The following is a 17,266-nucleotide window of genomic DNA, read 5'->3' as shown; positions in this document are numbered from 1 at the left end:
TTTTGCACAAGTACGAGGGAATTGTATTGATGACAATAAGACGGAAAAATCAGAAATGTATAGGTCTTAGCATTTGTTTTCACTCAAGTGCTAAGTTTAAACTTTATTAACAAACTCAGAAGTAGAAGAACAGACGGTAAGAGGAGGAAGCCTCGTTCCTATTCTCGGCAATAGTAAACAGCTTAATCTGTCATGACAGTCTCTAGTCTTTTCTTCCCACAACCAGTTTGATAGGTTTCAACAGTTTTTCTGTCTCAATGTCTATTACTACTTTCCCCCCTCGAGGGCTTATAGTAAATATCTCTTGCCTGTATAACATACGTTCAGTTTGAGCATGTGCGTGCATGTCTGCGATATTTTTTTAATGCCCTTTTTAGGCATCTGAAATTCAACGCAGATAGCGATCTAGTTTTCCAAATACGCACACAACCATTTCTCCTATAATGCCCCCCGCCACCCACCACCACCACCACCACTGCGCAAGCTCTAATTTCATTATGATAACCTAATTTATGTAATAGATGATTATAAATCAACCCATAAATCAGCAGAGCCATGGCGACAAGGCATTAAATGACAGGAAATCAGTGGATCCATCTCATCAATTCCCTACTTGTGCGGCCGAACGCAAAAACAATGCACAAGGAGGAAAAATATACACGTCATAAGGTAAAGCTCGGTTGGCAGAATGTGCCCACTTTCTGTTGCAATACTCAAATTGGAGTGGGACATAAAAAAAAAAAAAGAAATTCAGGACGCCAAATAATTGAAGGAAGGAGATCAGCAAACCTGGGGAGGGCTCCTGGGTGGAGGTGGGGGGGTGGGTCGGTGTGAGAAGGGGTTGAGGCAATGAGGAAGGAGTGGCGAGGGAAAAGGCGGGGAGTGCAGGCTATTAAATTTATGACTCAGACTGCCACATCATCAGTTGGGGGGTGGGGGTGGAAAGAGGTGAGGGGGGTTGGGGTAATGGGGGGGGGTGCCATTTCCTTCCTGCAGGAGGATGGTCTGACCAGTATTGTGTAAGCAGATGGGGAAGATATCATGGCAAAGTATACCTCCACCAGAGCCTCTATTCATGTTGCATCAAAAAAAAAAAAAAGAAGAACCCTGTGATTGTCATCTAATCCGCTCAGGGCCCACACCCAAATGAAAGCACTTCCCCTTGTTGTTGGTTAAAACACGCCACGGACTCCTGTGCATTAAAAATCAGGTGTTATATAAACAGGACTGTAACAGAAAAACTTTATGTTAACAGAAAAATTTTTTTTTTTTTGGTCCCAAAAATTAGTTTTAGCACTAAAAGCGAGTGTTATCACAGCTTTAGTCGGAGCACGTCTTGTTCAACCAAAAAAGGAGAACCTTAATTCACTTAAGTACATGGTTTCCATTTCACGGAGTATGCAACACCTATTCAACGAAAGTGCTGCTCTGCAAAAAAGCAGTGAAGATCGTTAGTATAATGTGTGGACGGACGGGGAAACCATATAAGTCATTACATGTTGACCTTCCGATCACTATCAGCTATCTGTAGGATATATCTATTATTTATGGATTGAGTAATACACGTGTGGGTTATACAGTATATTATGAACGTTTTTGTTCCACGTAACTACAAAAAGCCAGGATCGCTTTAAAATGCACCAAACTATTTACTGAACTAACAAGTTTGAGTCTGTTTATGGATCCCATCGTATTATTATCACATGGCTGAGAAAGCCTTTAAATAAGAGTTTTATGCTTGTGGTGTTGAATATTTCAAGATGGGAACGTGAGTCCAGGTTATGTGAGAGCGCAACAACATTTCAACAGTCGAACCATACAGCTGCTGGCTAACGGGCGTACTGTTGGCAAACGGAAATATGGGTAGCTCGAATTATAAACAACGTTAACGGTGTGCCCCTCCCACCCACAACACTGAACATGTGCCAAACGCAAAAAACATCTCGACTTGTATCATTACAGATTCCATCTACTCCACAACCAATGACTTCCACGCCACGCACCACCAGTGATTCTTTTTTTTAAACCCCCCCCCCCCCCTTCTTTGATCTTTTTAATGATCTCTGACCTAGTATGGAATCTATGAGCTGCGAATGCTGTTTTATGGCGAAGTGGAAGCGGGGGAGGGGGCTTCAAGTAGGTCAAAGGGCATCAGATTCTGCTAATGCTAAACAGAAACAAAGTGTCAGCAAGCCCATGTTAGATTTCACAGAAGCAAATGCTGATTAAAAAGGATCATGTTACTCTGGCAACTTAAAGGCGCAGGAGCGTTCGTTGTTTTTTTTGTTTTTTTTCCTTCTTTTTTTGCAGTATTTGCCGCAGTTGTGCAATATTGCTCAGCTGTCTTACACGAAATTTACACCCGTCCTTTAATCAAACTGTTAATGTGACTAAGTCTCACCTCAGGCCACATAAAAATAGACATTCTTGCCCATGCCTAAAAGTGCCATGGCTCTTAATTGTTCAGTGGGGTTCCTCTACAAATGACTTCCTCTCTGCTATCTGTTATAAACTTTTATTGGTCTGCGATCACCCCCTAAAGAGGGGCCAGCATGGCTGAACTAGCCTTATGCTCCATCTGATAGCACGAATAACCCCAAATCCTGTACAGAAGTGCTGACCCGCTCCAGAACTGCGTATACAGGCCTCCATTGGATTTTTTTTTGTTTTGCCCCCCCTTTCCAAAAAGGATCAATATTGATCTTTCATCTCCTTCGTAAACCTTTTTCCTGCTAAAGGTTTGTCATAGGCATTGTAAGAATGGAGCTGGAGAAGGAAAACAAATCCATTACTATGTCAAAATCCTATTTAGGCCTCATTCTAAAAGATTCGTTAGAACTGGTTGCTTTTTAGAAACGTAGATAATCGTCCTTAGCTGGTACATTTTAAACGTTTATCTTGAACAAAAGTCAAATTCCTGTTGACTCCTTTTAATTGTGACCGAGGTAGTTAACAGATGAACACGCAGACCTTGTTAGTTTTCCCTCCAATGTGTTTTCCTGTTTTGAAGCGGACAGATGAACAAAAATAAAGCGAGGAACCGCCGAGGCTCGACTAGATTAGGAGCTGTATCTGGTTTGTATTGATTTTGTGTGGACTTCAATCTAAATGTACTAATTGCTTCCTTGCTTGTATTCGAGCTTGGTGGCAACCAGAAGTGACTGTTTTACTGCTAAGATGTCCACGGATATGGACTCTAACCCAATTAATCAAAGTGTGTCCTGTCATTCGGTCACAGGATCTTGCTAGGAGACGGCTAGCTTAGTGTGTATATTATTTTTAAATGTGCGGAACGTTCATCGCAAAAGTTGAGGACATTAGATAAGCTTATCATGAATTATCATTAGCTTTTCTAGTATAATGATTTCCTATCACACTGTAGATTTTTACATATTATTTTACATATTACTACAATAAATGAGTTACATAATTCTATTTAATAGGTTTAACATTAACAGATCATAAGCCTAGATATTTTACTTGCGTGAAAAGTACTTATTACTTATATATAAATACATTAATATATATATATATATATATATATATATATATATATATATATATATATATATAAATTTGTGCCTATACAATTACTGATTTTAGTCTTTCCCTAAACGTAATGAATGTAATGTTCTTTCCCTGGATTTCCACTAAGCACTTATTATTTTATTTATTTCTTTTTAGTTTGCATTGGTACAAGCGTTCAGGTGATACTGGGATGTTTTAAACCATGTCAGTGGTATTAGTGGTACACTTGGGTTGATGAACTGTTCATAGCAACAACAGAGTTATAGTCATCTCTGTGCACATAAAACTCAACATAGATATCATAGATTGTTTTATTTATCTTCATTAAATGCTGTAACCTGGTCAGGGTTGTGACGGACCTATAGTCTGTTCCAGTCATTAATATATATATATATATATATTGAAATATATATTATTAAATCATATAAAAGAAAAATGTGAGGATGTCAATTCAATGAAAAAAAATATTAACATCTTGACTTCCGACCATATTAATAGTAATTTTGTCTCGGGTTTTTGAAATAAATTTACCCACCCGACTTTGTATTTGAAGGCAGGATGTATATGAGGTCAATGCAACTCTGTAGTATCACGTCATAAAGAGATTCACTGGCTACCAACATCCCTGTACTGGTTACTCAACTGTGTAAGTAATCTGCCATTTTCAGCTACCAGAAGGTAACTTAAATTCTCATTCAAAATGCTTCATTGTTCCCATCAGGCCTGAAAAATCATTTGTACAGCTGTGGGAGAGGAATGGGGTGCAGGGGTGAAAACCTGTTAAACAAACAGCCTCCAGCAGCTTCCAGTACGGCCTATTAACCATGGCCTGCTTCTGTGTTGGGAAATAGCACCCTGTGTCTTCCCTGTGACACACAACTCTTTTAGCACGTGGGTGTTAGTGTATTCCCATTTTGAGCTAAACAAAAGTCAATTAGTTCCATGGTAAGAGAATGTTCTTGGGTTTTTAGGGAGAACTGAAACGAGATACGACTTCGCCTGCGGGACAAAAGTGGAGACAGGGATTGAGAATTCTTTTGTCAAGGTAAGGGGAGTCGTATCACATGGCTGTGGAATCCAGACTCTAATTGACCCCCGAATTCATCGGAGGCCATTAAAAACAAAGCGGGCCCTCTCACCTTCATGCAGACCGAGAAGTAAATAGTAAGACATGCTTAAGGCACTAATTCATGACTTGTGGATCCTGGACCTGGAACGTCACTGAAGGATGTCACCTAAGCAACTTGATTTGTCTCTGTAAAACCTGCTGTGTCCTGGTGTGTAAAAGGTGTGAATTAAGATCAATCCTTTACTTTTTTCATTCATCAACTCTCATCATCATGCAAAGATTATTACAACCTGTAGTCGTCTTTATTCAATAACTTTCAGGATTTGATCAGGGTCAGAATGAAGAAGGCTGTTAGTTCTCTTGACTGTTACTATGTTAGATGGCTAGGACAAGTAAGACTAGTAAAACGTTTCTCATTGTAAAGCAGGGAGGGGGTGGGGTGTGAGTGAGACTCAAGTGACAGAAACAGGGAGCGTGACGGGGGATTTTACTAACCTCCTGAATCAGAGACGAGGAGCCACCACCAACACCACCACCACCACCACCACGGAAAGGAACGCTTGAATTACCCGCATCGCTCCCAGGTTGGCTGTCTTTTCCTGACTGAACACATGTCAAGGGCACAGTTGAAATCATGGCAGATGGTATTTACTCACAGATCATCCATATTTAAAACTTACATACAATATATAGTGTATGTACAATCATTTCTGTGTAACAGCGCAGAAATTCCATTAAAGAGCAGATAAAATAAGAACAATCTCAGGTGGTAAAAAAATGCACTTTATACAGTTTTATATTGTAACAAAAAGATGCACTCATGCAAAAAAAAAAAAAAAAAAATTGCTGGTTGCTTTCTTTTTTCCTCTTCCGCCCTGCTTCTTCTTTTTTTTTTTATCTCTCTCTCCTCTAGTGCAAAGGGATCAGTTGCTAAACTGAATTAGCAGGCCACTCAATCATCAAAACAAACAGACCTCCTCTGTTAGTGACATTAGCAGCGAGGTAATTCACTTATGTTACACTGGACGGCCCCTATGCACCGCAGTCAATGCTCGGGTAGATTTGCATTCAAGGTGAAAATCTACACAATTCACAATCGGGCTCACTACATTTGACTACATTCATGCCTTGGCTGTTGCAGGTCGTAAAAAACCATTTGTTTTCCCAACAGGAGTATGGGCATGTGCAAAGTTCCACACTTATCAGAACCTGTTTTGGATTCCTTTGAGGTTTTAATCTGTTACTGAATGTGTGCTCCTAATTTATCAAGTTACATAATCAGAAAAAGAAAAGCATGAGCTCCATAAAAAAAAAAAAACTAATTCCAGCCTGTTAATAAAAATTTAGATTTTGGCAGCTTGGAACAAAGATTTGTTAATTAGAGTCAACTTAAACCATCCAAACCTTCCTACTTCCTGTCGTTGTTCCCGTGCCTACAGTACAGTATGACCCACGCAAACCAATCAGGCTTCTGTAACTCAATAAACCGGTGTGTGTTTGTGTGGGGGTAGTTGAGGAAGCTAATCTTGGAGATGTGAATATCTGATGCTTGCCTTCAGCCTGGGTATACTATGTGCTTGATTCTGACCTATCTTATGTTACCAGTCCTTCCTGTAATTAACGCTGACACGTAGGGCCATATGGAGCGAGACTGATGACATGCGACCTGAGCTCCCTCCTGTATCTCTGCTGTAGGCGAAGGAATGTTTTATTGATATCGCTTGGAAATCAAGCTATTTAAGCTTAAAGTAAAGTCGGGTAGCTTATTGCTGTTTATAAGACTGAAAACTTTGTGTAACTTTATGAGTTTATGGAAATTCTGAATTCGAGTTCAATCCTTTGCTTAAATTGTATCCTACTACTAACTGCAAAACGGCTTTAATCAATTAAGTCCTCCTACTTTTGTTATTTAATGGGAATTAAGCACACATATTCTGTAGTACTGTGCAAAAGACTTAAACTTAAGTCAGACTTTCTTTTATTTTTAACGTAGTCTTGGGGAATAGTGCTCCAGGCTTCCTGAAGGACCTTTTTGCTAAGTTTTTGGTACTCATTTTCAGTCCAGTACCAAAGCAGTTTCAGTGGAATGTTGTTTGTTTGTTAGGCTACACAGTGACCTATGAATCATTCAAGCATACAAACATCTAACGTAAGGCATGAATCAGTAAGAACCGGGTGCATATGAAGACAGATGATCAGCTGAATGCTGAATGCTGAGTGGTTGGAACGGACGAGAGGGGAAATGAGGTTGCTGCTGAGGTTGTTACATAAACAACCATATTTTTCGCAGCAAGTCACAGTAAAACATTTAATCTCTTTATTTGTATAAATTTTTTTTATTTTTTTTATTTCATTTATTATGAAGAATTGAGGGGTTGCTTAAGACTTTTGCAAATTATTGTACTTTACATACATATAAAAAGCAATAATAAGTCCATTCCTGTTATAGCTAACCCTAACTAATAAAAACTACAAATATTTACAGAGCTTTACATTCACTGCAGTAGTTGGAACAGACTAGTGTGGAATAAAATTGGTTTTGCATGTTCGTTTTAAGGGTGCATACTTTATCTAACATAAATATATGCCATTATCAGGAAGTATAGGTGTGACTGTAATAATACTGTACATATCCTATAAGATAAACCCTTGCTCTGGGGTGTTATATGGTTCAAAATGTTAACTCATACCTCAAGTATCTCAATGCAAACTCTTAGGTTGTAAAACCTGTATATCTACATGTATTTATCAGACAACTGATGAACGTGGTAACTTGCAAAAACTAGCCAAGACTAACCCATAATGTCCACAGCACACTGGTTTTATGTAAAAGAGATTCATTTGCCTACTGAACTCAAAGCAATGTATCACCCGATCTCGCAATGCATCCGTGCATGACTTTGACTGCTGGTGACCAAAACACCTCTAACCTCAAATAGTTGCATGCCTAATAACATGCTTTGAAAGCCAATGCACAATCAAGCTCCACAACCCTCAATTCAAGGCAAAAGCTTTGTAATCACTTGACGCCAAGTTTGAGAAAACCATGCAGTTACTGTACTGTGAAACTCTGGCTAACAAAGTAATGTGTTACTCCTCTAGGGGTAGGGCTCTGGAGATGTGTTAAACAAAAAGCTCTCAAGGCTGTTAACTAGATCAGGGAATGGTCTAGTTCGATCATGCAGTAAGAAAGACGGCAAAACATACTAGTACCCTTCTGATTATGCAGTAAGAAAAATGGCATTGAAAATGTTTGGATTCAAAGTCAAACAAATATGACATAAACAAAAACTGAGTCTAGTGCTCAAATATATATAAAATGTATATTTAGTCATTAATATTTAGTAAATTAATGTAGGTATACTGGCTATAATAAAGTTATACGAACAGTAGCAATACTAATGTTAATGATATATAAACATACTTTGATGCTCGCGACTTGTTTATTTTTTATCTAACCTAAACAAGTCAAAGCATCAAAGTATGTTTATATATATGCATGTATCTTTTTTTCTCAGTAATAGTAGCCTGTTAACCCCACATACCTTCAGCTAGGTCAACTTGGCACATTTATTTAGTCTTGTCAGGTGAATGGACCATAGTACGGTTGAGTGACAAAAGTAAAAAGAGTAATGTTAAGTAAATGTGCCCATGTCCCTATGAGGGAGCTAATGAATGTTCGGAACACAATTGTAGATGTATGGTTTAGATGTTTTAAAACAACCTTTACAGAGCACTTGCATATTAAAAAGGAAGAAAGGTTCTGGGACATCTGGGATTAGTTTTATAATTAGTTTTATATTTGGAAAGTTGAAAAAAGGGACTGTTTGTTTTTAGTCTTGACAATGAGGAAAAAAAACAGGTTTAACAAAAACTAAAAATAACCAACTCCATTATATATGACCGGACAACAAAGGAGTAAAAAGACTGAAAACAAATTCAAAGTATTCGCCAAATGAACACAGGCGGCAAACATAAAGATCATGGTTTCAACTTTAATCCAGTTTCTGAAATCACAATCAGCCACAGCGCAAACTGACCAAGCTGGCCCAGTGACTTAAGGCAGTTTCAGCAATACCGGGGTAGCACAAATAAAAATCTAACACTCACATAGAAGAAGGCTGTTCAAACAAGCCAGTCAGGCTGTGTTTTTAATGAATAAGGAGCCCTTTGCTGACAAAACACAAGCGCTTCAATGGCACATTGTGTCCCCAAAGGCATTTTATTGGCACTCCTTGCTTGAGTTATGGTGAAAAAGTTCCATGCATACTTTCACTGACAGATCTTGAATAAAGAGCTGGGCTTTGACAAACACAGCTTTAGAACCGAGTGCTCTGACAAGACACCAGTCACTTAGCAACAAAGAAGGTTTTTTTTTGGTGTTTATTTATGAGCTGCTGATCTGAGACCAGTGTTTAAAAAAAAAAGCTGGCTCAAAAGTATTCTAAAGTTTGAATAATATGGTTTGTGTAATAATGACCTTGTAGACGTTCCTAAACTGCCAGAAACGGTGTTAATTTTTTTTAATGAATGGAACATATTCCAAATGAGTGACCACTGGTTACAGTCTGAAGGGCCGGCTGACACTCCACAGTACATTAACGCTGCTGCTACTGGGTAAAGAAAAAAAAAACATGACCTCCTTGTCATATAAAGGCTTTTGTTCCATGCATATGTTTCAGGCCACATGCTGTGCAGCTTAATGACATTCTGGACTCAGCATTTCAGAGCCAAATAAAAGGGGCTGGAGTGGACTTAAAAAAATTAAAAAAAAACTTCTGATACACGTGTGTCCGTGCTGTATAAGTCAAAAATAATGGGTCGGTTATTTTAAAAAGATCACAGTAATCAGGAGTTATGTCTGATCTATCCAGCTTCCTCTAACCATCAATCAAGCTCTGGTGCACATGGACAAATGGGTATATTTTAATCCCTTTAAAGTGTACTGCAAAATAAAGAATAGGTATTATGAAACCCCCTGTGTGTTATCAATGTTTGTTTAATCACAAAGCTATTTTGGCTTCCTGCCTAAGAAGGAACTTCTCCTTCCTTTCAGTGATTTCACAATTGCCTCATTTCCCTTTTTTTTGTCCAAGAAATGTTCAGCTACTATCTTCAGTTCCTCAGAGTGTGAATTAGATCACTGACAGCTGCTTTAATACTAAGTAATCTTGTCCATATCTGGGAAATATTTATTTATTGTTAAAAAATAAATACAGCAGACATTTCAGGAATGTGCATGAGAATAACGATGATAATGAAAAAAAATCTGTTTATTTATTCATATAAAAATATAGAAAAAATGGCTGTAATAATGCTTACAAGTGCATTACCCTTACAGCAAATACTTACTAGATTTTCGAGTTAACGCTTTCAGAGTTAAGAAGCCGGGCTTTAGCCTAGATCTGCCAAAGCAAACAAAAGAGGGAAACACAAACCTCTCTGCAGGCTTCTGTAGTGAAATCATACACCGACGCTGCCTTCCCATCACCCCGTCATCAATTCCCAGCCCCCCTTCTATAAGCCTACTAAGAGCCTCGTTATGGGAGAAAAAAGCCATTCTGTGAGTTTTTAATGTTTTCACAACATCAGGAAGACAACGATGGTGTGGAGATCTAACCTGAGCTCTGAATCCAAAGGTCAGGACAAACCGAGCAATCGGATAGATCCTCTTAAAAGAACGAAAGACGCACATTGTTTGACTGGAACCCTTATTTCACGGCAAATAATTATATTAGTGTTTAAACGACACATTGATCTTTGTCATCATTTTACAGGAAGGAGATAATTGATTACATCATCTTGACGAAAAAAAAAAACACCAAACATTTCTGAATAGAAATGTGTGAATACAATGCCAAACAAGTAAAAAAAAATTGCAGGAAATCCTAAAACTACACTCGCAGGCTTCTGAGGGGGCATGTGGATTAGTACATGTGAATATCTGCACTAGGTGTTCCTCTTTGTGGACACACACTCACGCACGTGCACATTTGTATGGCTGGTTTGTGTCGAAGTATGCAGTTTGCTCTTGTTTCGTAATGGCTTGGCCACCAGCCGACACACACGCACACTGCGAGAGATGGAGATTCCAGCATTTTTGGTCAAGCGCCAGATTGGAAAGCCACCAACCCTAGTTTTCTGCTCTCTTGCCAAACCCACCACATAATTCCTCACCTCCTTTTTTTCCTTCTTTCATTTTTTTTAAACAACAGTTTATGATATAGCAGGGACTTCCACTTTTACTTTCGCAGGTTTTTTTTTCTCAGTGGGTGACTTGCCTTTTGATTCTCCCACGGTTTAAGGTTTTTTACTCAAGCACTGTGTTATATAAAGTACTAAGGTAACCCGGTCAAAACGATAAAAACTATAGAAGCCATTTAATACTAAAACAAATAAATCTAATTTGTCATGATTTATTTAGAACCAAATTTATTTAAAAAAATTTATTAAAAATTAATGTTTTATAAGCCTAATTTTGTGTAAAGTGTTGTCTTTCCTGCCCAAAAGTCAAACAGTACTTAATCTCGCAAAACAAAACAGACAAGCTGCCTTTAGTCCCTGTCATAAATGCAGAGATAAGAAGCGTGGTTACTGTGTGCAACGAAATCCGCCCCCCTTTCCCGTAAAGCCACATCTTGTTCTTATTTCAAAGTGTCATTTATTGCCTTTAAATTTGGTTTTCTTGTGCAATGTCAAAAACAGGCAGTATACCGGCTCCACTGAGTCTGCCAAATGCCACAGGCGTCCTTTCATTGTTCCTGATTTGTGACAATATCTTAAAATTGATCACAAACTGCACTTGTTTAACTATTGTGAAATTAATTACGTCTTAGCAAAGCCTGTGCAATCAAAATGTGCATTTAAACTTATCGCTTTTAGAAACATTTTGCATTTCAAACAGCTTTAATTAAGATGTTTTGATAACATGCTTGCTATTTCTGTAGAATTTTAAACCATGACAAACCTCCCTTCATATGAATCATGATAACTTCAAACTTCAAACCTTGCATTGTATATTGTGTATTTTTATATATATATCTTTCACATTATTATTCCAATAATTTAATATTTCATGTTACACCATCAGTTTTCCATGAACGTCTGATTTCATATGTGAAGAGGAAGAAGTAGAAGAAGAAAAGGAGAAGAAGAGATCTTATAGCCTCATGTTCCATTATATAAACCTCAATTAAGGCTAATACTCTTATTTGAATTACATTTCTATGCTTAAATTACACCGGTGCATACGCTAATGCAGCCCCTAATGTACATTTCTCATTTAGCCCTAGCTTAAGATGATCTATCATAAATAAAGAATGAAAAGTCCATCCAGGCCCACTCGGTATAGATCTGAGTTAGCTTAAGAGCTTGGCCTTTGTTGTATCAATCTAAATTATCCTCAGGGAACACACTTGAGCTATCTTCTGGGAAAAATTAGAGGAGGACTACACCAGTATGATTTCATGGCATAACTGTGTAAACATTAGTAATACCTACTGTATATTCGAGTACATGTGTGTAAATATCCTCAGGATTCTCTTACTTATTTACAGAATAAGCGAATGATTAATAACACAGGTTAAATACAAGATTAGTTTTTGTGCAGATTGTTAAGATGCACAAGGCAAAGATTTTAATTCATTGTAATAATTTGGGCACTGTAAATAAATTTTATTATTATTATAATTAATAGTTTGGAAAGTGAATGAAGCAACATTCCAGATGTGTTATTTATGGTGATGTGGTGTGTCCAGGACTTTAAACTGACTTTAATATATATATATATATATATATATATTATTCCTGTTCATACTTTCTTACCTGTTTAAACTGCTCCTCGTATGTCCACTCGTGATGCTGGGGCTGAGCATTCGGAGACTCGGGTTCCCGGGCCACCGTGTACGGGGGCTGAACTCTGGAGAGCGCATGCGCGCTTTTCGGCGACTCGGCGTCCCCGGAGCGCGCGGCGTGGCGAGGCGCGAAGTGCGCCAGCGGTCCTTCGAAGACGTCGCCGTCGTCGTTCGCGCTGTCGTCTTCCTCCTCCTCCTCCTCCATGTCCCTCTCGTCTTCGTCGTCGTCCAGCGCGGTGCGCTCGTCGTCCGCGTCCGAGTCCTCTGTGGCGCGCGGCTGAACCACCGCCATCCTGTGCGCCTCCAGGGCTCCGCGCACCGACGCCTGGTAGTGACGGAAGGCGAGCTCGTGCTGCTGCTGCTGCAAAACAGCCCTGAGGTCCTTGTCCTTCTCGGCTTGGCTGCGCAGCTTCTCCTCGAGCGCCAAGCGCGCGGCCTGCTGTCGCTGCAGGTTCTCCATGACAGCCTCGAGCTTCATCCCGGCGCCGCCGCCGCCGCCGCCGGGGGGCTGATGCGAGTGCGCGCCCGAGAGGTGGCCGTGTGCACCGGGCACAAGCAGCGGCAGCGGGCTTGCAGACGTAAACGCGGCTTGCTGCGCAAAACAGGGACAGAGCAGAAGAACGTCAGGTTCGAGTCCTAACCCTAAAAAACGAGACGGTCCTAAAAGTTCCCAGTCAACGTCAAAGTTAGACCGCCTGCCAGAAGTGCATGCTTGCTAAAAACAAACTAATAATAATAATAATCATACAAGCACAGCGACAGGAGTTCATATTAACACCATTAATTCTTAGGCAAAACATGAACGCGCAAAAAGTTCTCCGTGCGCGTTCTTGTATGACAGATTGAAATGTTTAAATAAAATGAGACACATTAACCCGAAGACGTCTCTTCAGTCTTGTGTATCTATCAGTAAACTGACAACCAAGTCTAACCATATTACACCCCATACAGCTATAAGCAGATATATGTTCTCACTCACCAAGGCAGATTTAGTTGCTATGCTCGTGTTGTCAACCATGCTTCTTTCCCCCGTCCCGTCAAAGGCAACGAACTGGCTCGAAACTGTCCCTCTTCGGCTGCAGGTCAGACGTCTCTGTGGTAGTCCTGCTCCAACATTGAGCTGCTGCGATCGCGAGGAAATCTGTTGTGTGCGAGAGAGTGTGCGTGTGTGTGCGTGTGTGTGGAGGGGGGGAAGAACTCTCGTACTATATATACATACAGTATATCGGATTTGAGTCGGCAGGACGAGAAGCTTTCGGCAACAAGTGGCAAACTGTAGGTAGAATGACCTCTTGAGGCGAGTGAGATGAGATGAGATGAGATGAGCTGAGCACCTCCCGCTGCCGCGCGCCTTCAGACACGTCAGTGAGTGATAAAGGACTGAGGGCAGGGTCTAATACCACTAACCCCGGACACACACATACACACGGTTCACCTTGGTCATACTGATTGGACACTTTTGAATCACACTTGATCATAGTTCATTTGTACTGAAACTGTACAGAAAAATCTCAACACTTTCAAGGCTTTTAGGCACAATGGTAAGGTTTAAAAAATAATGATAAGTTTTACAACTAAGCAATAAATTAATAATTAACTAATGCTTTCAGGACAACAGGTAGCATTATTGCCTAACAGCTCCCTGGATCAGGTTATGGTCTGTACTCTGGTTTACACAATCTCCTGATATTAGTGCTAGGATTCTCTATTTTCCTTCCACATAGTACTCATACACTCACACACACTCATCGTCTATATCGCTTTATCCTGTATACAGGGCGTCTGGATCCCACAAAACGGGGTATACCCCTGATCTAATTGGGTTGTACCCCAGTCCATCGCAGATCACACACATACACGCTCATTCACAGACTGCGAGCAATTTGGGAACTAGTTTAATCTGCATGTGGGAGGAAACCACTCACTGTAAACCCTAATGCTCAAAGTAATTAAACATATGTTGTCAAACATAATGTTAACTTAAATCATTACAATTAGTTCAAAATAATAGACCTTGATGAGTATTTAGAACTTTTTTGTATTTATGAGTGTGGAGAAATTACACTTTTCAAGTTAGCTGAACAACTTTGATATTTTAAGCCACAGTAACTGTCTCCTTAAAGTTCCACCAACTTAAAATCTTTCAGCCCAGCTATTTTGTGTCTGACATCATCAATGCACATGTAAACTGCCCACGTTGAATTGCTTTAATCAAGATGGTGGATAGGTCTGTCTTTGCATGATGTAAGTATAATCTTTACAAATTCAGGGACCCTAAAGTTGATGTTTTTGATTTATGTCATCTGATTGTCCACAGTTTGGTGCTCTCTAGAGGCACTGGTGGCTCAATGGTAGGTGTTTCGTTTGCCACATGAAAGGCCCGGTTCGATTCTCAGCCACTGGATGAAGTGCCTGTCCCAAGCCCAGATAATATGGGAGGGCTGCTTCATGAAGGGCATCTGGTGTAAAACCAGTGCCAAGCTTGGATGGTCCACTGGGGTGACCCGTTGCTGAGAGCAAGCGAAAGACCAACTACAATTTCTTTGATTTGCAACAACTAAAAAAAATTATACTAACTAATACTAATAAATTACTAATTACTTAAATTAGTTTAATTAGTTTTAATTACTTATTAAATAGTATGAGTTAGACTACTTATTAATGCAAATAAAGAATGGGTAATATGAATGAGTACAACAAACTCAAAAATTGTTTACTTAAAATTGAAAACATCATTACTCAAAAAAATTTATGTAACTTATTACCACAAATTTCTTGAGTTTTACCAACTTATTTGGGTTTACAGTGCACCAAGCACAGCGAGGGATCATGCAAACTGCATGCACACAGACCAAGAGATGGGACCCGAATTCAGACCTGCTAACCACTGAGCCACCTGAGCCGCTCAGCACACAGGCCAGGTAGATGAAATTGTAAGTGTAAATAAGCATGATTTCTCCCACCTGGCACTCCAGTGTTTTACATCCAGCACAATCCACTTAGTCCAGGGTAAAGTGGTTACTGAAGATAAATGAAAGAATAGTGCTTTCACAACGAGTAATTTATGCAGGCACTCATCCGTCTACTGTAGCTAACCCTAATGCATATGATATCCTACAGCAACATCCCCAGTGTTGAATTCACACAGAGACTGTTCAACTAACACACTACTGTATGTACAGCGTGTATAAGGGTCCAGGTGAACTCAATTTAACTCTGAGTGTTGGGGTGTTACAATGTATAAATAAAACTGGAAGACATACACATTATGCTTTTCATCTGTGATATGTAACAGTCATTTATTTATTCTTTTTCCAATCTGGCTATCCTGCATAAAGTTTATACACTATATGGGGTATTTGGAAACACCAAAACACATGTCTTTATACTATTGGAAGAAAGCAGAGTACCAGGGGAAAACCCACAAAGCACAGGAGAACTCCACGGACACAGACCTCAGGCAAGATTTGAATCTTTAAACCTGGCAGTGCAAGCGAGGCAACAGTGATAACTGCATCATGGTCCTGCTATGAAACGATCAATTTATTATACAGTGTTCTCAAATCACCTTCACTCACACATCCTTTACAACAAGTTAAGCCTTAATAACCACCTTTATTAACACATTCCACAGACTTTATTATGACATAATATTTATTTTTACAAAATCTAACTGATAAAGTGTTGTTTTTTTTGGGGGGGTGGGGGGGATTATGTGATTTCGAAGCACCTCATTAGTGTTTTTGGCCTTATATTTAAATTTCAAAATCTATCCAAAATAATGTAATAGCTTTAGTGTTACATAAGTAAGTTGGTTAATAATATGCCGCTATACTATTATATATATATATATATATATATATATATATATATATATATAATTGTATGTGGTATATAAAGTATATAAAGCATGTTAATGTATGTATGACATTATTTCTTTATGCAGTAAGGATCAGTACATGTATTGCCTCATCGTTATAGAGTAAACGCACAAGTTAAGCATTAATGTTTACCCACTGTGGACTTTATAAAGGTTACCAGGACGACTACTTGCTTTGTCACAAAATTTTAGGGAAGAATTATGGTCATATTTTCTACATCTATACTTTAAAAGGTGCTTTGAACACTCTAGATCTTGTTTAAAGTTCAAAACAATTATAAAAATACATTTCTCATAAAGTTCATAGCAAATGGCAGAAGCTGTAGTCATCACTGCCTCGAACAACCCATTGACCTCCACTTTCAGGGCTATTTTTGTATTTAGGGACATTCATGGTCAGCTTTCTTCTTAGCCTTTAACCCTTTAATATTTCTACATTTTCATAGCTTTTCATCATGGAATGACTTAAAGAGACCAAAACTGTACCACTTGCATAATAAATCATGTTAACATATTTTTTAGGAATAAGTAATGGTTTTAGTGGGATTACTCATGCGTTAAATATTCTTGTAGTTCTATTATAAGGCGTATTTTTATTAATTTTTTTATCCTGTCTGCCTTCTTGATTGCACACAAGCAAACTCACTCTCACACATTACGGGGGAATTTTGAAACAGCGATCAGTCTACTCTGCCTGGCTTTGGACTGTGGGAGGAAAATGCACCTGTAAGAAACCCACCAAGCACTGGGAAAACATGCAAACTCCACAGGCACAGTCCCAAAGCGGGACTCAAACACTTGACCTTGAAGCGTGCCGCTCTTTATGTGAAAAAAACTATACATATAACAAAATATATGTAGTCAAATGGTTAATGCAGGTAATATTAAAATAAAATGTGACTAATAATGCTCAAAAATATTTTTACATTACAGCTT

General features: G+C 39.0%; 1 protein-coding gene across 5 annotated transcripts in view; it reads right to left on the bottom strand.

The window, feature by feature from the left end:
• arid3c (AT rich interactive domain 3C (BRIGHT-like)) overlaps window positions 1–13,782 on the bottom strand; it is a 64,367-nt gene extending 50,585 nt beyond the window's left edge. For 3 of the 5 annotated variants that reach the window (XM_053481136.1, XM_053481138.1, XM_053481137.1), the window contains exons 1-3: window positions 13,430–13,782; window positions 12,422–13,042; window positions 5,093–5,200 (exon numbers count right to left, since the gene is read on the bottom strand). In XM_053481136.1, the coding sequence (XP_053337111.1) occupies window positions 5,093–5,200; window positions 12,422–13,042; window positions 13,430–13,468 (768 nt within the window). In that variant the 5' untranslated portion in view covers window positions 13,469–13,782. The remainder of the gene's footprint in view (window positions 1–5,092; window positions 5,201–12,421; window positions 13,043–13,429) is intronic. The other 2 variants (XM_053481139.1, XM_053481140.1) reach the window with 1 other exon arrangement.
• Between the last annotated feature and the right edge of the window lie 3,484 nt (window positions 13,783–17,266).

Source organism: Clarias gariepinus, chromosome 21, assembly GCF_024256425.1.
Source record: "Clarias gariepinus isolate MV-2021 ecotype Netherlands chromosome 21, CGAR_prim_01v2, whole genome shotgun sequence".
Lineage (NCBI taxonomy): Eukaryota > Metazoa > Chordata > Actinopteri > Siluriformes > Clariidae > Clarias > Clarias gariepinus.
Note: the sequence above shows the minus strand (reverse complement) of the source record. Positions and strands in the feature narration are given on the sequence as shown.